The sequence below is a fragment of the Cyprinodon tularosa genome, unplaced genomic scaffold (genome assembly GCF_016077235.1).
Source record: "Cyprinodon tularosa strain WSP-4 unplaced genomic scaffold, ASM1607723v1 ctg425, whole genome shotgun sequence".
In the NCBI taxonomy this organism is placed as follows: Eukaryota; Metazoa; Chordata; class Actinopteri; order Cyprinodontiformes; family Cyprinodontidae; genus Cyprinodon; species Cyprinodon tularosa.
In genome coordinates, this window is record NW_024039147.1 from 811,543 (window position 1) to 834,197 (window position 22,655).

The window sequence follows — 22,655 nt, forward strand, 5'->3', positions numbered from 1 at the left end:
TATTGTAAGAAAGGATATAAAAAAAGTAAATTGAAATTTTTTTTCAGGAAAAGACATCAAATCAAGTCAGTGTCAAAATATACAGTGCTGTCAGAGATGGAACTAAACCCAAGAGCAACATTTTACACCCTGCAAGCCTCCCTTAGCATGTGAAATGTTAAAGTTCATAATGGGGCATAGGAGGTTTGCGAGGGAGAAAGCCACTTCTCTACTGAAAGAGCATTACGTACATTTATTAGTTGGAAAGGTTATTTTTGAATGAAACTTATGAAACACCTTAGATATATTAAGGATGTTTTACTGTAAAGCAGATATTGAAGATGGCCAAATGCGACTTGACTTCTGATAGAAAATGTCAAGTGAAGGGAATGTGTTAAGATTGAATTTGATGTACATAAAACATAGAGGTAAACTGGGTGAAAACACTTTTTTAGTTGATGAATTCTGTTCCAACCTGTATCTTCTGAGATGTCTGCAAAGTCACACTCCAGATCCCAACCAGAGATCAAGAGAGCTGTATATGAAGGTTTTTTTAGGCAATATAATGAAGAAAACAGTTTTGTAAAGGGGAGCCGGCTTAATGAGAGATTTACATTTACACAGCGCAAGAATTTCAAGCTGTTGCTGCAAAAGGAGTGTATTCTTGCTTCTGGATTATAAAATGTATTTTCTTTTTTCCCATTTATTCTTTTTTTGTCTTTGATAAATAACAACATCGTTATTGGTTTTAAGAGATTGCAAGTTAGATTCAAATGCTTTTTAAAGTCTGTAAGGATAAATATGATAGACCAAAGGTAACCATTTTGGTAATGCAATCTTTTCTCATTGATTGCCTTTTAAGCAAGCTAAGCATATTTTATACCATCTGAAAAAAACCTAAATACCACCAAACCTACAGCATTGTTTTAATTAAACAAGAATTTCAATGACATCTCTAGATGAAAACATTCAAAGACATAGTTAAATTTTTCAGGCCTAACAGTTACGGTACATAAAGGACCGAATTTGTGAGTCATGTACAGAGTTTTATTAAGAGAATGCATTTTTAATTTGCAGAATATTTAGATAGTAGTTAAAAAAAAAGAGACTAAAAACAAAAGTGCCAACTTGTTGTCTGTGTGCATGTTTAACCAAGCAAAGAAAAAGCTCACCCAGTACCCCATAAGATAAACAGGCCCCCTAATTATAGTCTGATTCCTTGGCTGACTTGTCTGTCACTGCTAAAAACAGACCTTGACCCCCATGTTTCTGCTGCAAGCCACTAATGTCACCTCTGAGTTGACTGCTGTCCCCTTAATTCATGTGAAGGAAGGAAAGGGGGAGGGTGTATGGTAAAGACAGGTTAGGAAGTAAGCCAAGCCACTGGGCCACAACATGTTAACCTGTCAGCACGTTTTCTGCCTGACAAGCCATGCCCCATTAAACCTAATGGAAACTGTCACGGTCATTCTCCCTGGCCACCTGACCAGCATGGAAGCAAGCAAAGCCTCAAGCATTGAGATTTAAAGGTCTAGGATAGAAACTAAAAAAAAGGAGAAAATAGAAAATTAAGCAAATTATGGGAGGAAGCTGAGAGTCATGCTACAAAAGTGAGAAACCAATGACATTGACAGTGTTGAAAACAATACACAAGATTTTCACTACAGATAGAGTTGGATGTTAGAAGACCAGAAGACAAGTGTGGGAAATCTACATTTTTGTAAAGTAACTGCCCCCTTAAAGACTTCTAACTTTTTTTTTTTTTGTAACAGTTAAATGTTTCACACCATCAAAGACATTTTAGTGTTAGATAAAGATAGGAAATTTTCATTCTCAAACAACCTGGTCATGTGTGAAAAGTATTACTTCCTAAAAAAGGGTTTAAGGTCATGAAATACCATATTAATTAGATTTAGGTCCAGATTTGGACCAAACTCCACCACAATCACATATAATTCTCTAAACCATTTAGAGGTGGCTTTGTTGGTGATTAATAAGAATGTTTGACCTCAGAAACAGATGGCCAAACATTCCTCCTCATGATTCAATGCGTGTAGAAAACAGAATTCACTTAGTTGTTCTTTAACCTCCTAGATCAATCATCCGACTGCTTTTGGAGTAATTTTTGAGGGTGAGTCCTCCTAAAATGGTTTAGAACTCCTCTGTGTTTTGTCTGATGATAATGGCTCATACAGTGGGCGCTGGTTGGAAATGGACACTTCACTCACGCTCCGCGTGTTTCACGTATTGTGTGACTACTATAGCCACTAGGTGGCAGTCTGACTCCATTTCGGCGTCCCATGAGTCAGAATTACATAGGTCGAGTAGCAGACTGGAAAGGGTGTCACGGGTTGCGAGTTTATAGCGCAGAGGTTAAGCTGAGTGGTCTTTGGTTCAATAGACTGTGGGTTCAATCCCAGTTGTGGCCGAGTTGCCTGAAATGTTTTTTTTTTTTTTTTTTATTATAATTATTATCGCTTTTTTATAAAGTAATGAAAGTTAGAATGTAAAGTAATGAAACCAGGTTTTCTATTTTTGAAACAACAATTGGAGTTATTCGTTGGACATTCACGCATGAGCCTGTATAAAAAGAGGAGCTGACCAGCTCCTTTAGTCAGAGACACCTTGTCTGTACGTTTGTGGGCCTGCAGTCAACTGAAAAGCAGGTTTATTGGGGATCTTGGTGTGATATTGTTCTATTTTATTTTGTTTTTGATTAAAATAAAGTTAATGAATTAATTTAACATTGGGACTGCATAATCTTATTTCATGAAAATATTTATAGATAGATTGATAGTAGTTATAGATACACCTCCGATCTTATCTGAGAACTGTTATTTCTATTTATCTGCATCGCTATTATTTAATGAAAAATAAAATTAATTAAGTTGGAGCCGGGGATACGGACTGTAGCGCAACCAGAGAAAGGCGACAGAGACAGTGCTGCGGCTGGTGATGTTGAAATTAAAATCATATCCAAAGTTGATTCCTCATTAAGATAAGCCAAAGTTATTCAAACGGGTATGTAAGAAAATATATTTTCTTTAGTTTTGTAAATGGATAGTGTTAGAATTTACCGTATTTTCACGACTATAAGCGCACATAAACGTCTTTTTATCCCTTGAAATGTGCGGTGCTCCCTTTGGTAAGGAGACCAGGTGGGGTTTTTTTCCACTCATCAACATCGCTGTTGATGCAGAAGCAGCGAGTTTAAAAATAAAATTAATAAAATTGAACAATATCACACCAAGATTTGTGTGTTTTGGTGAGACGTTTCCTAGCTTTCTTTAGTCTGTCTGCTTCCCTGATTATGACCAGTTTTTTGTCCTGTGGATCAGCAGTCAACTGAAAAGCAGGTTTATTGGGGATCTTGGTGTGATATTGTTCAATTTTAGACGTTTATGTGCGCTTATAGTCGTGAAAATACGGTAAATTCTAACACTATCCATTCACAAAAATATAAATCCTACGGGAATGCCGGGGCCCCGGGCTGCAGCCCCGGTAAGCCCCTGCTAAAATCCGTCCCAGACCTGGATATACGGTATAGATATTGCTTATATATTGCCACAGTGTTTAGATATTTTTATAATTCTATTTACCCTTATATGTGTCATCTTGCACGATTGTACCATAAAAAAATCCCTAGTTTGTGAACTCCTTCTCTGACAATGTCAATAAACCTGATTCTGTTCCTGAAAAAAACTGCTGTGAAACATTTTGTTTCTATAATTTCTATTTCTATATTTCAGATTAGATTTTAAAACAACACAAAGTGGGAAAAGAGCATGTGGGAAAATGTGTTTATTGTGATGAATACTGAACAGGTTTACATTGAGAGTCGTTGGGATGATTTGCGTGTTGTACGGAGAAATTCGTTGATCTTATCAATGCAGTCCTTCAAGTCACTCTTCCCCATATCAGGAAACTTTCGCTGCAGTGTTGAAACCACAAAGTTGAGCTGTGAGGGGGAGGGGGTCTCTGTAAATGGTGGTGGTTGAATTCTATTGTCAGAGAACAAGAGAGTAAGTTGTCTGCAAAGTACCGCGTCAACTCTGAATAACCTGCTAAAGCCATTTGTCGTTATTTTTTGCATTGATTAGGCGGGGGTCCTGAGGGGTAGGGGGTCTCACAAACATAAGTTGTTGATGAATGCAGGCAGACCATATTTCTGGTTTTCGTCAAGATAAAAAAAAAAAAAAAAAAACGGATTTCATTATTTGGGTTGGCAAGGGAAGATGTTTGGCCTGTATAACCCACACATCAGTCGGACAATAACATGACCAGTCCACTTACAGTATGTCCGCAGCAGATAACCACAAAAAAAAAAAAAAAAAAAAAAAAGAAAATTCAGATGCTTTTTTTCTATTTTTTCCCCTTTGGTTGGTGCAAAGAAAAATTAATTTGGAAACAATTGCAATACTTTAACATTTATATATTTAATTTTTTAATACTTAAAATTCAGTTTTTTGTGAATCCTTTCTAGTCATATTTTATTTCCTATTATTTTACAGTTTTTATATCTTCAAAATGTTTTTATTTGTCAAGACAATTCATTTACAGATTTTTTTTTTTTTGTGGTTATCTAGTGATTTTTTGAAAGAAAATAAAAGAATAAAAATAGTTAAGCATTTTAAAAGGAATAAAAAAAAAAGGAACATAACAGCATTTTTTAAATAAATGATTTATTATGAGAACATATCATTTCACCATTTATTGGGGGTAATTAATTGAATGCTTATTTATTTATTGAACATGTGTATATTTATTTATTTATTTAGATTGGAGTAGATGTGATTAGATGAGCTTTATTGATCTCACAGCGGAGAAATTCACTCGTCACATATTGGCATAGAAGTTACTGGAGGTGCAAACAGGGAGGAAAAAGGTGCATTAAGATGCTTTATAAAAAAAAAAAAAACATTTAAGGCAACTCGGCCACAGTTGGGATTGAACCCACGAGCTGTTGATCTGGAGACCACTCAGCTTAACCACTGTGCTATAAGTTCGCAACACGTGACACCCCTCCCAGTCTGCTACTTGACCAGACTGGGAGGGGTGTCACGTATTGCACGGCAAGAAAGTGACACACAAAAACAAAGCTTTCAACGGCACCTTATATTTTACAAAACTAAAGAAAATATATTTTCTTACATACCCTTTTGAATAACTTTGGCTTATCTTAATGAGGAATCAACTTTGGATATGATTTTAATTTCAACATCACCAGCCGCAGCACTGTCTCTGTCGCCTTTCTCTGGTTGCGCTACAGTCCGTATCCCCGGCTCCAACTTAATTAATTTTATTTTTCATTAAATAATAGCGATGCAGATAAATAGAAATAACAGTTCTCAGATAAGATCGGAGGTGTATCTATAACTACGCAACCATTTTCATAAAATAAGATTATGCAGTCACTTGACTGCATAATCTTATGTTAAATTAATTCATTAACTTTATTTTAATCAAAAACAAAATAAAATAGCACAGTATCACACCAAGATCCCCAATAAACCTGCTTTTCAGTTGACTGCAGGCCCACAAACGTCACCCTCAGCACGGCAGAGGTCCCAAGCGCCACCTGGTGGTTGTCCGGGTACATTGCAGTTCTTTTTGAAATAAAAAAACTGGCCTCAGGAAATACAACGTGATTCACGTGGGAATCACACAGGAATCACGCAGGAAACCGTCCATGTCCAACCAGTCCCCACTGTACTCTGGATTACTGGAATCCCTTAACATCAGAAATGGCTTAGTAATGACTTTGCCTCCTCTTTCCTGGCTGAAAATTGTCAATGACTTATTTTCTCATCTGTGTTTTTTTTTTTTTTTATATATGCTGAGGCACTATGAATGCTTTAGAGACCTTTAAGCCTACTTTACGTTGTCAGAAAACTGATATTTAATTGATTTTCTTGAATCTACAGCTCAGTCAGTAATCCAGTCTGTTCAGTTAAAGATTGATCAGGGTTAATTACAATAAATAATTAAACAAGTGGTGTAATTGATTTTTCACATTGATGAGTGTATATTGGCTTTGATCACTTGCTAATTTAATAAATAAAATTACCATGCCTTTACTAGTATGTTATTCTTATATAATCTTTTTGCTGCTGTAAACACCAAAATATCCCCATTGTGGGACAGTAAAGAGATTTTTTTATTCTATTTTAAATAATGTATTATGCACTCTTAACTATTTCTAAAATTCTAATCTTTTTGTTTGTCTAAAACACTTATAACAAAGCATATCCAGCATATTCATCCACATATAAATATTCACAGCAGTTTATTTGCCTGGCTTGTTTTCAACATCTCTAACATAATACAATATGCTTAACTACACAAATTTAAGGCCATGTGCAGCATTTCTTTTTCCAATCTTAAATCCTTTCCTACCTGGGGCAACCTAATGAGTATTTCTTATTGCGATGGGAGATAATTTTATCTGCTTTAGAATAAATATGTACTTTTGTGCAGAAGATCATCTGCAGGTTTAAAAACATTTTCAGGAGAGTAATTTTCATTTATAAAGAAACACATTTCCTGAGATGGCTGCATCTGCAAAGGATTTGCCGAGGGCCAAATAAATAGCAAACATTCTGAGAAATATCAGTTGCCCTTTTAAATAAAATGAGAAAGCCAGCATGGCAGCAGTTTTCCTCTGCGAGTTGATTTTAACAGACTTTTTTTTTTTACTCTGGCTGAGTGGCTTTTGGAAAGCCAGACAGCAAGGAAAAAAAAGAAAAAAACAAGATATTGAAGCTCACAGTAAAACTGTTAGACATGGTCAGCTTTAATTCCAAAAATATATTTTCAGCTTCTCTTACCATTGTAATCCTGTCCTCTCTTCTGCTCCTTTGCTTTGAAACCACGATCAGTTTTAGATATTTTATTGGTCTCTAATCCTCATCAGTTTTACTCTTTCACTAATAAATTAAGTCGACTTTCTTTATTTTTCCATACAGATATGAGAGAGTCACTGATGACAACAATGGTGCCTATGGACAAGAAGAAAATTCCTGTGTACCCCAGTACCAGAGCACATCTCTGCATGTCCTCACACAGTTTGTTAGCGATGCAGGGGAGTTTAGAGGAGCCATGGAGGATGGCGGTCCAGGTCAGCAGAACTTCCTGTTGGGTACAGACTGGCATGTGGATGTTACACTGCTGGTCAAGGAATCTCTTAGGGTGCAGGACCCGAAGATCGCAGAGCTCCTGGAGGGTCAAGTGCTAATTGGACTGAGTACTGGAACCACCAATCTACAGGTATTATGAGCAGTAGTTTTCTTGGCTAGAACTGTAGTTGTTATTGGTCAGATCGCTTGTATGACAATACATGATCTAAGGTAAATAAGATAAAGATCATATTTTAGTAATACTGTTGGAAGAACAAAAATCCTTTTTTTGTGCTTTCACAAAAAAGAATTTTCAACAATTTTTTCAGCAAACTTTGTCAGTCCAAGTCTGGAGGACCTGCCAAAGGGAGTAATAATCAGTAACTGACACTGGAGCTATGTCATAGAGATTCTTTTGTTGCAAAAACAAGCTTCTGATTTGTGGCAATTTAAGATAAAGGGATCAAACAAAATTTTAGCAGGTCATCGTTACAAATTTAAATTAATACATACTCTGGATGAAACATTTCTCACATTTTTGTCTATATCTTACTCCCTTCTTATGTGCTAGAAACGCCATTCTTGTGGCAAACGCAACATACATTTTTATGATTAGCATTTTTTTTTATTCATACCAACCAAGTTTAATGTGCATGGATTATGTATTAATAATATATATAGTTCTTCTTCAACCATTTTTTAAAATAGTTTCAGTTCATATTGTTCATCTTATTGCTTTTTCCCCTTTTTTAAATAACATCCTACATGGATTCAGACAGATACTACAAGTTTCCTCGATTTAATTTGAATGTGATTGCACAGCAGCTGTTGGTTAGATATGAGTAAACTTTACAAATCTTTTTCTCTGTTGGACATTCAACATATTGCCACACTAACAATTCATGGATGCTTCTTTAGGCCTTTATTATGTGTTGCCTCTACAAACATGACCATGCAGCTCAAAATTATTATGGGATGTTCACATTGCAAGACTGCCTGCCATGAAATTACAAAAAAAAGTCATTAAAATATTATTGAATAGTACAAGCATTTAGTATTACAAGAAAATTAATATTTCATTAGTAGAAATAAAATTAATTCAATAACTGTTTTAATGCAGGTAAGTATTGTTTGTTGAATGAAATTAAAACATGCAAAAGTCTTGAAGCACAATGAACATTTCATATTGTTGTCTGTTGATTGTCTCTCTGATTTTTGGAATGTTGTGCTCTGTCTATACTATCAGTGTTGTTTGTTTTTTCTATTTCCTTCAAGGGGGAGCTTAGTAATGCTCTGTGTTTCTTTAGATTCATGTGTTCTATATATTTATATATATATATATTTTCTTTAACCAAATAGTTTTGATCATAACCTTAAAAATTTTTATTCTCATAACTATTTAGAAGGTTTTCATCACAAACAAAGCAGTAACTGAAGAAAACACCAAGAATTCAGACTCTGCATTACTTATAAATATTTTATTCCCATTTCAACATTTAAATAATACACTGACTTTACTGTAAGTTTCTCCAATGTTGTCCGTCGGATACAGTCTTTCAAGGGCTCCTTTCATTGGCTTCCTTATGTAGCCTAAAAAAGTTGCCAAATACTTGGTTATATCTTGTTCAAGTTTTTTTGCCAAATGCCCTTTCTGACACAACAGTTTTTATTACCATGCCACCCTTCACTAAAAATATCAGTAACTCTTTTTTTATTAAAAATCCGTCACCTTGAGGTCCAGACAGGAATGAGATTATAGACGTGATGTTCATGAGCGTTTATGGGCTTTTGTTCTTTACTGTTGAAGGCTGTCTCCAACATGAATGTGCCGCACTGCAGAGATTGTAAAATGTTACATTTATTATGCTTGGAAGCGATAACATGACTTTTGATTATCAGAATGGTTTATATAAGGACTCATAAAAAGTCTTAATTGAGACTAACATAAGTTGAAGGTGAGCCAGCTTTGGACCATAGCATAAGTATATGTTAAATACAATTAATATATCGCAAACTAACAGCTCAGAAAAAAAAAAAAGAAATCATGACTGATTATGGATCACCACTTAAAAAACAACATTAAAGGAAAATAATGGAGCAGTTACATGTTTTATTTGTGGTGAAAAGAACCCTGAAATTTACTCGAAAGTACATTTTAAAACAACTAGTAATTTTTTTTGTTTCCTTGGGGGCTTTTTTTGCACTACTTCTTTAATCGTACAAAATACTTCTTGCTGTGCACTGCGTGTGTTGATTGTATTCTAAATGTTTCTGCACTGATTAGTTGTGGCTTGAATTTCGCTGGAAAAACATGTTCCAAAACAACTGTAAAAGGAACAGCAACTTAAAGAAAATAGGTTGTAAACAGTTCGAAAGGTTAAAAACATTGTTACCTCTTCATAATGCTGCAGTGCACCTCCGTGCATCTCTAATTGATCTTATAATAACAGGGGTCTACTCTCTACCACTTCAAAGGGTTGTTTAAATCCAATTTTAGATGTAAAAGAACAAAACTAATTTTACTCTATTATTATTTATTTAACAAAAATCAAACCACACCAGAAATGCGCCACTGGAAGAAATACAGTGAGGATGTTTCTCTTTCTATGGCACATGTAGCCCTCTAGTACTGCAAATTAAATTTGCTTAATTAGTTGATCCATAAATGAGAAGGCCTCTTTGAGAGTAAGAGTTTTGGCAATTTGCTGTTTTTGGAGAGTGCAGGTGTGTGCTAATGAGATACCAAAAAAATAGCAAAATATCAACTGAGGCTTTAGAGAAGCAATCATTGTTATACATACATCTATTAAAAATAAAAAATATTTACTCCACTTACTACTGTGAAGTTGCATTTTAATAATTCCACAAAACTTACTCAACAGTATCCTTTGGGAAAATTATTATAAATGTTATTATGATGAGATGTTTTGAAATAATTCACAGCACTATTTTTGCTGTAAAGTTTGTGGTTGCTTTGCAGGCATTCACACTTAGATAGCTATTGTTAACTATATACACAAAAGCAAGGGCGTAGGAATATGTTTACAATTGGGGGGGACACATGTCGGAAATCTGAGATTCGTAAATATTCAACAGAAACATATCTTAAGTACGCTACTTAAAAAAAAGGCTATTTAATCTTTTACTTTATTCCTTTATAAATGTGTTTGCAAAAATAATGCATTTAAAATTAACATAATGCATTTGTTCATAAGATGTGAGCATATCACCAAACAAAATGACTGGAGTCTTTTATTAAGCAAAGGGAGATGTCTTTCAAGGGCTTCAGCCCTTGGCATATTTAGTGGCCGCATACGCACTAGAAAATCAAAACAATTCAGTAGGCCACACAAGTGCAAAGTTTGATATGTTTTATTTTGTCAAACTTGCAATAATGGTCAAAAATGAATTTATATAGGTTAACTGACAGAGGGAGCTGACAGTGTGTTGAAGAATTATGGACAGGGCGCTTTGAAGCATCTGGTTCAAAAACGCATTATCAACCTTTGGTAGAAATCCATCCATCCTTCCATTTTCTGTACACCCTGTCCCTTAGTGGGGTCTGGAGGTGCTGGTGCAGGGTACACTCTACACAGGTGGCCAGTCTGTCCAGACCTTTGGTAGAAATGGCGCCTTTAATTCCAATTTGCAGTACAGAACAGAGAAAACTAAAGAGTTGTCAATGTTGTGTTAATCTGTTTATAGTGTAAAAAGAGGAGCCAGCAGTTTATTTGAGGAAATAAAGATGCAGAAGTTAATTAGTTGGTTAATTAGTGGTTGTGCAGCAGTCCGCTGCACGACCAATGCGGCCGCCGCTGCTAAGAATTAGAATTAATTCTCCCTGTGGTTTTAACTTACGATCAGGAGCGTGGCAGGTATAACATCTGCCATTTCGGGGAATCAAAACCATGCAAAAAATAAAAAATCCTCGTAAAACGCACGCCCAGACCGGGCTAATTTCAACACAAGTTGTGTTAGGTGACTGTTACTCACACTGACGTTTCAATTTAAAAAAAATCTGAGTAAGTCCTACTGCTGTTTCAGCCTTTTAGTTGGTGGTGGCATTGTACTGAAATGAGATATAAAAAAAAATATATAAAAAAAACATTTTGCTAGCGTGGCAAACGTCTAGAGAAAGTTAGCAGTTAAATATTGGATGAGTGATCAGCCCAAGACTACGGAAGAGGATTAGGGCCACTGAAAAAAAAAAAAAGTTAAGTGATTTTTACATTTTATTTCAGTTTAATACGGGAAAAAAGTCAGAATTCTGACTTTTATTTTCAGAATTAAGACTTTTTTTCTCAGAATTTTGAATCTTAATGTAGATGGGCACCATGAAGGCAGAGATGTGGAGCACTCAGCTTCACTGACAAAGATGTGAGTTGTTTGAGAGAGCCAGTGACACATTGGTGGAAAATGACAGAATTAGGCAACTTTTTACGTGCCCGAGGGGTCCCCTCATTAATGGAGGAGCAGAAGGTCATTAAAACAAGAGAGCTAGTCTCTAAAAGAGACATGGCTATGCATGATGCTAACATGTTTGTTGTTAAACATACTTTTGTTATATTACATTTGTGTTGTGTTTTCCAAATAGTGTAGAAAATGAATGGTGGGTTTATAATATTTACCTTTTATGAGCAGGACAGGAAGCAGAGAAGTGTAGCATTACCTCCAACTAGTTAAACTCATAATTATGAAGTTATTCAACAAATTCCTCAAGTAAAAAAGTGCAACTTTTATTTTTTATTTATTTTTCTTTACCAGATTTGTTGATTAATTTCAGAATTATGTATTCCTTCCAAATTTCCAAATCTGTAGAATTTTTTAAACCAATATCTACATTATTTAACATTTAGTTTGTTTTAGCAGTACTTCCTGTTATATTTCTTTATACGTATATTTTACATTTTCTTGCACAGCAAGCTCAGCAGATTTGAAATTGTGTGCTTGTGTAAACACAAGTAGTCAATCTTTACTCTAAACATATATTCTGGTTATTTTTTAGTTAGACCTTCTTGTTTTTATATATCTGTATAGTACCCCCCCCCCCCCAAACACCAAAAGAAAAACTGTAAATTGATTAGAAATATTAATCATCTGTCAGATATCTGAGAAAAAAGTCAGAATTCTGAGATTAAAGTCAGAAATCTGAGAAAAAAGTCAGAAGAAAAAAGTCAGAATTCTGAGATTAAAGTCAGAATTCTGAGAAAAGTCAGAATTCTGACTTTTCCCCCCATGTTAAACTAAAAAAAAAAAATATGTAAAAATCAGTTAACTTTTTTCAGTGGCCCTAATCCTCTTCCTACAAGTCTAAGATGACTAAACTAAAAAGATTCAGTTTCTATATATGAAAGTGAACTGACAACAAGACGTTATAAATAAGCAATATTCATAGCAGCATTCCCGACAGACCATTTTACCTCATTCACAAGTTTCTGACTTTCTGTATCGCTGTTTCCCTCCCGTCTGAGTGCTCAAACACTCAACAGTTCACAGAGGGGAGGGGGAGTACAGTGACGTAACGCTATGTTGCGCCTTCAAAATAAAAGCACGATAGTTAAAAAATTGTCAAAATCTAATATTTTGCGGTACAATTTTTGGGGGGGACATATCCACCTGGCTTTTATATTGGGGGGGACATGTCCCCCCCGTCCCCCCCGCTTCCTACGCCGCTGCACAAAAGTATTTGAGGGTTAGGTGTCTGGCTCTATGTTTGCCAGAAAATCTTAAGTAGTATTTGGGTTAAAGGTACAGTGGTGGATTTTCGCAAATTTTCGAAAAGAGACGGCCACTTAAAACAAAAAAAAATGCACATGCACAACCCTGTACCTGCTCCCAAGTGGGAATGCTTATTGAATGCATGCGAGAGCCCTTTAAGACCACATTTCTCCTTGTGCACGCTCTGTTTAAAAGTTGCTGTTTGCATCGCTCATACAAGCTTACTTTCGAAAAGAGTTGCAATTTTTCTATGTCAGACTCACTACAGTGAACATGGTGAGAGCATGTAGGATGGTCTTATGTAAACATATCACCAGAATGTTTGACAATGATTGGAGGACCACTTATTTCGATGATCCACCCGGAAAAACATGAACTTGAAGTCATACAGCAGTGAATTTAGACCAGCTGAAAACAAAAAAGAATGAAGATATTGTAAGGCTCCAGTGAAAGGTCTGCACCTCCAACAGAGTAAACTTATGTTGGAGGAGATATAAAAAGCTCAATTTTAATGCAAACCTTAAAAAAATTAAGTAATTGTATGTAAAGAAAAGTAGGCCAACATTTGTTTTACATGAAAGCCCATTACATTTATATAGAAAATAAAAATAATCTAGTAGAGACTGAATCATTTGGTGGGTTTTGTGTTTTACAAACAGTTTTTACTTTGGCCTAATGTTTGTTTTAGGCTTTTTCAAAATAAATGAATAATTTATGGTTGTGAATATCAAATGTTTTATGCACAGTGACTGTTACTGTAAATAAGTAGTATATAAGCTTTACAAATAATTAGTTACTTAGAGAAAAACTGAGTCTTTGTGTAAATGTAACTTCCACCTTAAACCATTATGTCAAAAGACAACCTTTATCAAGCAAATTGCTGAAAAAGGAGTTTTGCCTTCTAAACTTTGGTGAAATTTTGCTATTCAGACACAAATAAAGATGAATTTCAAGAGTTTTGCCTTTGGTCAGGAGGTTGTCGGTTTAAACGCACAACTCTGTCTCTGTTAAAACAAGCGTTCATTACATTATTTTCTTCTGGTTATGACCTTCTAGTAATTTATGTATGTTGGCCTCTTGTGGGAAAGTTCCCTACTGTATTATATTAAATTATATGTAATAACTTTGGTTTTGGAATATGTCTTATTCAAACCTACTTTAGAAAACAGATATTTTTATTTTCCTATACTAGCAGAAGGTAAAAAGCAATGGATATGCAGTGCTTGAAATCAATACATAAATTAGACCACTTAATCACAAAAGAAAAAAGGACATTTAACAAATTATAAAAATTATACTAAATTTAAGATCCTAATATCATTTTTATTCCATACATCATAATATCAAGCCATTTTACTAGGCGAGTAAATAACAAATTTGGTTTGAAAAAGGAACAAGACTGAAAAACAGTCAGATTGATCCCAGGGTGGTATAAACACTTAAGCCTATCAAACTTACACCTGCGCCATGTCTCATTCTCTCAGTCTTTTACCATCTTGCTTAGTGGCACTTGCCACACACACTCTCTCCCTCTCCCCAACCCCTCCACAAGTAGACACACACACACACAAAGATGCACAAACAATCCAAGTCCTATTTATTTAATGATACAATCAGGGCCTGGCTCATGAGACTGCAGACGTCACTCTCAGACCATGTTTGGATCCTCAGATCCAATCCAGATTGGATTCTGGCCCTCCTCACCCTAGTGCCCCCTCCGCCCGCCCTGGGTGGGTTGTTTTTTATTTTTTGGACTTTTTTTTTTCAGGGGGCGTCTGGAATCCGCCCTTGAGGGGGGGGCTCTGTTGGGATCCTCAGGCTTGCCCACCAGAGGGCGCCGAGGATCCTCTTCTGCTCTCTTTGTCTTTTCCTTAGGGCTGGAGTCACTGTCAGGTTCTGGAGATTACCCTCTGCCTCCAGCAGAGTGCGCCGTGGGTCCTCCTGAGCTGAGCCTCTCACACACCTGTGGCTGATCTACTAATCAGGAGGACCACAGACCTGGATTCCACGCCGCAGTGTTGATCTTAGTTGGAATCCTGTCTCTTCGTGAAAGCTCTGGATGAGCTTAACCTCCTGTCTCTTCGTGAAAGCTCTGGATGAGCTAAACCCCCTGTCTCCTCGTGAAAGCTCTGGATGAGCTTAACCCCCTGTCTCCTCGTGAAAGCTCGGGATGAGCTTAGCCGCCTGTCTCCTCGTGAAAGCTCTGGATGAGCTTAACCTCCTGTCTCTTCCTGAAAGCTCTGGATGAGCTAAACCCCCTGTCTCCTCGTGAAAGCTCTGGATGAGCTTAACCACCTGTCTCCTCGTGAAAGCTCTGGATGAGCTTAACCTCCTGTTTCCTTGTGAAGCTCTGGAAGAACTGTCTCTCTGGCAACCTGTCTCTGGCCTGCAGCTCTGGGAGAGTTGCATCATAGGAAGCCAGTCCCAAGCCTGACGCTCTAGGAAAGCTAACCTGCTAATCTGCCCTGGTGAGCCAACCCAAGAATTCAATGTGGATGCTACCTGACGACTTCCCCTGTGGAGTTTCCCTAAGAGGTTCCCATGTGGATTTCCCCTGTTGTTTCCCTGCAGTGAGCTGGAAGCTCAAATCCAGCCATCTCCCTTTCCCCGCACAGACCCCAGCGAATCAGTCTCCTGCCTGAACTGTGATTCATGTGCTTGTGACTTTAATAAACTCTTTGGACTTTTACCAGTGCCTCCGTGTGTGTTCTGCATCTTGGGCTTACTCTCTGTGACACCCATCATGACAGAACACTGCGGCCAAAACACAAGGCCCAGCAGATCACTCCCGTCGTAGCTCTGAGAAACAGGACGCTCCTACTCCTGATCACACTCAGTCCCTCCGTGAGTAAAAATCCCCGTTTTACTCTAAGAAAACAACCGTTTCAAGATCCCACGGGCTTCGTGGGAATCGCAAGATGGCGCCTTTTCAACTTCCGGTTCCGGGTCCGTCACTTCCAGAATTCCGTCCGTCACTCCCCTGTCAAGATGATAACCCTCCTTTCTGGTCAGAACTCATTCCATCGTTTTCGTCACCCGGTCCTCCTCTACCTGAGAGATTTTCTGGTAACCCAAGTAAGCTCAAGGGATTTCTATTTCAGTGTCGGTTATTTTTTAGTTTTCACACTTCTAATTTTCGTTTTGATAAAGATAGGATAGCCTTTATTATTTCTTTTTTGTCTGGTGAAGCCCTTGAATGGGCGGAGACCAAATTTCCGCTAAATATCCGAGAAAGCTGCACTTTTGAGAATTTCACCCAGGAGTTAGAAAGAACTTTTAATCAGGTCACATGGTTATCCGTTCCTCGCTACCTTCTAAATGTAAAACAGGGTAATAGGACCGTTGCTGAGTTTTCCTCTGATTTCCTTGAAAAAGCAGCCGTTTCCGGGTGGAACGAGTCTGCGCTCCAAACCACTTATCTCCTAGCTCTAAACGACCAAGTCAGAAATAAGCTATCATTTTACGATAAACCAACTAACATTGAAGACCTCATAGAGCTAGCCATCAGATTAGACATCAAACTGCCAACTAGACCCAGAGCCGTCTACCCTCAGTCTCAGGATTCCAGTTTCCTTCGTCACCAGGTCAGTCTCAGCTCTAATTTACTCGATCGTCAGTTAGCTCCGTCTGTTAAAGAACTCAAGATTGGCCCATCAGTTACACGTCAAACAGCTAGAGATCTCCGCCAGCCTGTTCAGACACCCGAATCCGTCACCTTAGTTTCAAAACCTGTTTCCATGCCCGATTACCTAGCCTCTGAATCAGTAATCCATTCTGGAACCCTTATTTTTCAAACAGTTACTCTCTTGCCAGAATCAGCCAGTAACCCTGTTAACTTAGCTCCAAAGACTCCTCGGCGTAAGAAAAGGCGTCGCCTTAAGCCAGCTCTGTGCCGTCTAGAGACCCCTGGGTCAGCTCTGTGCCGTCTAGAGACCCCTGAGTCAGCTCTGTGTCGTCCAGAGACCCCTGAGCCTGCCCTGTGCCGTCCAGAGACCCCTGAGCATACACTTAAGAGGGCTTCAGAGAATGGAATTGGTGAAGGAATGCCTCCAGGAGCCCCTCAGCAAGGGCCACAAATCGCCAAGAGCTCTCTACAAACGCCTCTCGCCTCCTCAGAGACTGAACTTGAGCCTCCATGGTCGTTCCCTCCAGTTCCAGAGGTGGAACCACAGTCGGTGGTCCCACCAGCCCCTGAGGATGAACCACAGTCGGTGGTGTTTCCTGTTTCTGAGGTGGAGCCACAATCGGTGACCTCCCCAGTTCCTGAGGCGGATCCTCAGTCAGAGGGTTCGCATGTTCCTGCGTTGGAGCCACTGTCGGTGGGCTCCCCTGTTCCTGATCGGGAGCCGCAATCGGCGGGCTCCCCTGCTCCAGAGCCGCAATTGGCGGGCTCCTCGGCTCCAGACCCTGCTCCAGAACCGCAGTCGGCGGCCTCTTCAGAGCCTCCTCCAGAGCCGCGGTCGGCGGCCTCTTCAGAGCTTCCTCCAGAGCCGCAGTCGGCGGCCTCTTCAGAGCCTCCTCCAGAGCCGCACTCGATGGTCTCCCCAGAGCCTCCTCCAGAGCCGCACTCGATGGTCTCCCCAGAGCCTCCTCCAGAGCCGCACTCGATGGTCTCCCCAGAGCCTCCTCCAGAGCCGCACTCGATGGTCTCCCCAGAGCCTCCTCCAGAGCCGCACTCGATGGTCTTCCCAGAGCCTCCTCCAGAGCCGCACTCGATGGTCTTCCCAGAGCTTCCTCCAGAGCCGCACTCGGCGGTCTCCTCAGAGCCTCCTCCTGAGCCGCAGTCGGCAGTCGCTACGGAGCCTGAGCTGCCGAGGAGGGGACGGGGTACCCCGTGGGGGTACCTGCTGAAGTTTGAACATCTTCCTCCTGAGAAGGTTCTTTGCCTTCGGCCTCGCGGCAGACCTCCAGAGCGTCAGCTTCGCCTTCGGCCTCGCGGCAGACCTCCTGGGCGTCAGCTTCACCTCCGGCCCCGTGGTGGACCCCCTGAGCGTCAGCTTCGCCTCTAGTCCCGCGGCAGACCCCCGGAGCATCATCTTCATCACCGACCCCGTGGCAGACCCCCAGAGTGTCAGCGTCGCCCTAGTGCCCCCTTCGCCCACCCTGGGTGGGTTGTTTTTTGTTTGTTGGACCTTTTTTTCTGTTGGTTCTGGCCCTCCTCGCCCTAGTGCCCCCGCCGCCCGCCCTGGGTGGGTTCTTTTTTGTTTTCTGGACTCTGTTTTTTGTTGTTTCTGGCCCTCCTCACCCTAGTGCCCCCTCCGCCCGCCCTGGGTGGGTTGTTTTTTGTTTTTTGGACTTTTTTTTTTCAGGGGGCGTCTGGAATCCACCCTTGAGGGGGGGGCTCTGTTGGGATCCTCAGGCTTGCCCACCGGAGGGCGCCGAGGATCCTCTTCTGCTCTCTTTGTCTTTTCCTTAGGGCTGGAGTCACTGTCAGGTTCTGGAGATTACCCTCTGTCTCCAGCAGAGTGCGCCGTGGGTCCTCCTGAGCTGAGCCTCTCACACACCTGTGGCTGATCTACTAATCAGGAGGACCACAGTATTTAAGCTGCCTTCAGACCTGGATTCCACGCCGCAGTGTTGATCTTAGTTGGAATCCTGTCTCTTCGTGAAAGCTCTGGATGAGCTTAACCTCCTGTCTCTTCGTGAAAGCTCTGGATGAGCTAAACCCCCTGTCTCCTCGTGAAAGCTCTGGATGAGCTTAACCCCCTGTCTCCTCGTGAAAGCTCTGGATGAGCTTAGCCACCTGTCTCCTCGTGAAAGCTCTGGATGAGCTTAACCTCCTGTCTCTTCCTGAAAGCTCTGGATGAGCTAAACCCCCTGTCTCCTCGTGAAAGCTCTGGATGAGCTTAACCACCTGTCTCCTCGTGAAAGCTCTGGATGAGCTTAACCTCCTGTTTCCTTGTGAAGCTCTGGAAGAACTGTCTCTCTGGCAACCTGTCTCTGGCCTGCAGCTCTGGGAGAGTTGCATCATAGGAAGCCAGTCCCAAGCCTGACGCTCTAGGAAAGCTAACCTGCTAATCTGCCCTGGTGAGCCAACCCAAGAATTCTATGTGGATGCTACCTGACGACTTCCCCTGTGGAGTTTCCCTAAGAGGTTCCCATGTGGATTTCCCCTGTTGTTTCCCTGCAGTGAGCTGGAAGCTCAAATCCAGCCATCTCCCTTTCCCCGCACAGACCCCAGCGAATCAGTCTCCTGCCTGAACTGTGATTCATGTGCTTGTGACTTTAATAAACTCTTTGGACTTTTACCAGTGCCTCCGTGTGTGTTCTGCATCTTGGGCTTACTCTCTGTGACACCCATCATGACACACCATAAATCAACGTCAGCTTGACATTTACAAGACAACACGACAAAGTGAAGTACACTGTTGAAACCTAGGGCATAAAATTCAACTTCTGCTGCTAGGAATTACCACATTTCTAACACATCAACTTCATTCTATTAGTTTCATTTTCCATATATGGTAAACATTTATACCAAATTTTAAAGTTTCATTACACATGCTCCTAAACAGTTCTAAGTTGAGGGGAAAATGTAAAGGTTTATGTGGATTCAGCAAAGAAACACAATTCCACATGCATTTGACATTTAAAATGAAGCCTAAAATTTCAGCAGACTCTTGATGTGTAAAATCCTATCGTGTGCTCTGAATCAATAATGTGGTCATTAATTTTACTGTGCAGCAAGTTTTAGTGTTTAGCAAGAAGAGTGAATAAATCCATTTAAGCACTCCGTGACAGGTTATGGATGGGACACTTGTATGCAAAATACATTGTGCCGCTAACCTTTGCAAGTGTCAATGTGCGAATCAGACACACATGGGTTGGGTAATAATAGACTTCTTGTTATTTTGTTGGTTGCTCATGCCTAGATTTAGGTCTAAAAAGGAGTTTCAGGGGTTTTGGGTAGTGAAGGCTTCCTAAATACAGAACAGAAATGTTATGAGGAAAGAATTTGACAGGTCTGAATAGGAAGATTTAAGCCTGGCAAGAGTTTTAAATTGCTCTCTCAGGATAAAGCGAATAAATCTGTAAAACTGATATTAGGCGAAGGGTCTCGACATACCTGGAAGCCTTATGAGAAAATTTCACAATTATGAGTGTAGGTGAAAGACAGGCATGCAGGCAAGACATTGCATCGATAAAAGAACAAGGAGTAATCTGACTGCTACAACTTTAACAGTCTAGGAAAGCCTTGACATGTTGGGTTCAGAGCATTGGAAAGTCTGGACATATGTTAGTTGATGCTCTAAATTTGGTTGGAAGAGGAAAATACATTTTTGAGGGAGAAACACCTCATCAGCACAGCTGTCTTGGAGCTGTCAGAAGTTCTTACAGATTACAAGTTTTTCAGATATAAACCATTCATGAAGTGTCATTTAAAGAGGTACATCATGCACCTTTTTATTCTACTACACATTAGTAAAGGTTTAAATTTAAGAGTTTGCAGCTAACTTACATTATAACTAACAACTTTACATTTTCTTTCATTTTTTTAATACTTTATAGTATTGGTATTATATATTAATAAATACGTGAATATTATAGAAATAAAACAAAAATGTATCATACTAGAACCTACCAACCATTAAGGAAAACAAAAGCAGAACATTTGTTTATGTAAAATGCTTTAATCTCTTTCTCCCATTTTATAAATTGCCCACAAAGCTTAAGCTTTAGAACACATCACAGACATTTTCAAATGTATATTCAGATCCGCGACCACACTGTTTGCTTTTGACAATTCAAGGGTATTCACCCATTCCCTCTGGCCATGTGAGAGACAAACAGGGAACATACAAAGGAAGAAAAGCGGGGTATTGGGTCTGTACAAATGAGGCTGTGATCTGTGCTGACAGTTCATTATGGCTGGTAAATGCAGCTCTGCGAGGGAGGCTGCAGGAAATACTGGAGCCCTAATTGGAGCGGATGGAAGAGATTCTCATCTCAAAACAATATCAGAGCTATTTACATGCTTACACCTCTGGTTACTATAAATCTAAGGGCACACATTCTGCAGGTGTGAATTAGAATGAAGCTTTTGTGGCTTTAGGTGAGTTTTTGAATCCTTTAACATTTTTTAATCAGTTAAACCAAAGGGGTAATTTTTGTAACTGTTTAGACACACAAGGGACCATTTATTTCTTTTGGATTTTTTAAAAGAGTCCTACAAGGAACGGCTGGGACATCCTTAATACAAGCAAATACCTAGATACATATTGAGTAAGTTTAAAGTTTATATATTACAACTTTAATGAAATAATAGGATTTCTTCAAAAATTCAACCAGGTTCTTTTTTTGCTTTTCCAACCTTTTAAAGTGATTTGGAAATGTGTTTTTACTCACTTTTTCACAGCACTTACTTATATAGAGAAGATTGCTATTAGCTGACCTACAGTACTGAGACTTGTAAAGATGACAATTAAGTGGCTTGCAAATCATACAGCTATAGATTGGCCCCTCTTCCATGTATGTTGGTCACAATTAAAACTTGATGTTGTTACTTTAGCTGGTTCTATTTAGAATAGAAACAGCTAATAAATAGAAACTATCATGAACTTATACCTATTAAAATTTCCATATGTTCTATCATGACTAAACTTCATTTTATTGTTTTGGAACATTATATCATACAATGGGACATGATACAAGAAAAATTATAGATGATGCTGATGAATAAAAAAATAAAATTAAAAGGATGGAAAATTTCCTTCAGAAGTAAGTAAATATGTACAACTGTAGGAAGTGCCGTTGTATCCAAGCACAGCTGTTCTATAAAAGGCTTAGAGTTTTGTTACATACATTTGCCAGAAAAAGAGTTATATAGTTATTTAAGTCAACTAACACAATATAACTGTACATTTAAGGAAAAGTTTAAAGCCAGATTAGAAGATAAAATTACCAAAATTTCCCCATTTTAGGACAATAAATGGATTTTCTGCTCTATTCTATTTTAAAAAAAAAATGCCATCCCAGGCTTCTGACACCTAATAATGATACAGCAATTATAGGTCTGCCGTTTGAACATTTACAGTCCACTTCAACTGACAGGAAAGAAAGGCATTGATCCAAGAGGACTAACTGCTTGCTCTATGTGAAAATTACAACAACAACAACAACAAAAAAAAAAAAGATTTAATTCTGTTGGCAAAATTCCTGCTTTAAACATTCCAAAATATTGTTGGGGTAACTGCTCTAAACATCCAGGAAGGGCTACAATAGAATGGTTAAGATAAATGGTATTACAATTGTTCTAAGAGAGATAAACCAAACTGAGCAGTTTTGACCAACTAAATGTTAAGATTTAACTAAGAATCTCAGTTGCACATTACAAAAGTATTGACTTTTTAGATGTATAAATCTGGTTACTGCAGCAAAAGGTGACTAAACTAGGTATTCTCCATGGGAAGCTAAAACAAAATGCCCACCACCCTCTCCACATTGAAACCCTGTTTATATTTTCACAGCTAAATTCAACACGATAGGTTTGTAAATCGAATATTCTAAAAAACTGATTTGTGGTTTTCATAATGAAATTAACTTCAAACCTGGATTTGCAATTTGCAACTCAAGCACAAGTTATATTTTGTATTTTATGGCAATGTATGTGTTGTACTAGAAAATAGTATTTAGCTACTTCAGTCCCTTGACAGGTAAAAAAATTTAAAGCCACACATACACATTATCTTATGGCCAAGTGGTGTCTGATCCTCCCTAACCTAGTGTTACTATTAATTTGATGACTGCAATTTCAGCTAAACTAGCATGAACAAAGGCGTAAATGTCCCATGTGTGAATCTATGTCAAGCTAGTGTCTAAATTATAGGGAGGCTAATACTTATC

The 22,655-nt window shown here is 38.9% G+C and overlaps 1 protein-coding gene across 1 annotated transcript in view; it reads left to right on the plus strand.

Moving 5' to 3' along the window:
- The window catches only part of si:dkey-112m2.1 (transmembrane protein 132C), a 249,902-nt gene that overhangs the window by 223,105 nt on the left and 4,142 nt on the right, over window positions 1-22,655 (plus strand). Inside the window, exon 8 of the mRNA XM_038299355.1 lies at window positions 6,945-7,245. Coding sequence (XP_038155283.1) covers window positions 6,945-7,245 — 301 coding nt within the window. The remainder of the gene's footprint in view (window positions 1-6,944; window positions 7,246-22,655) is intronic.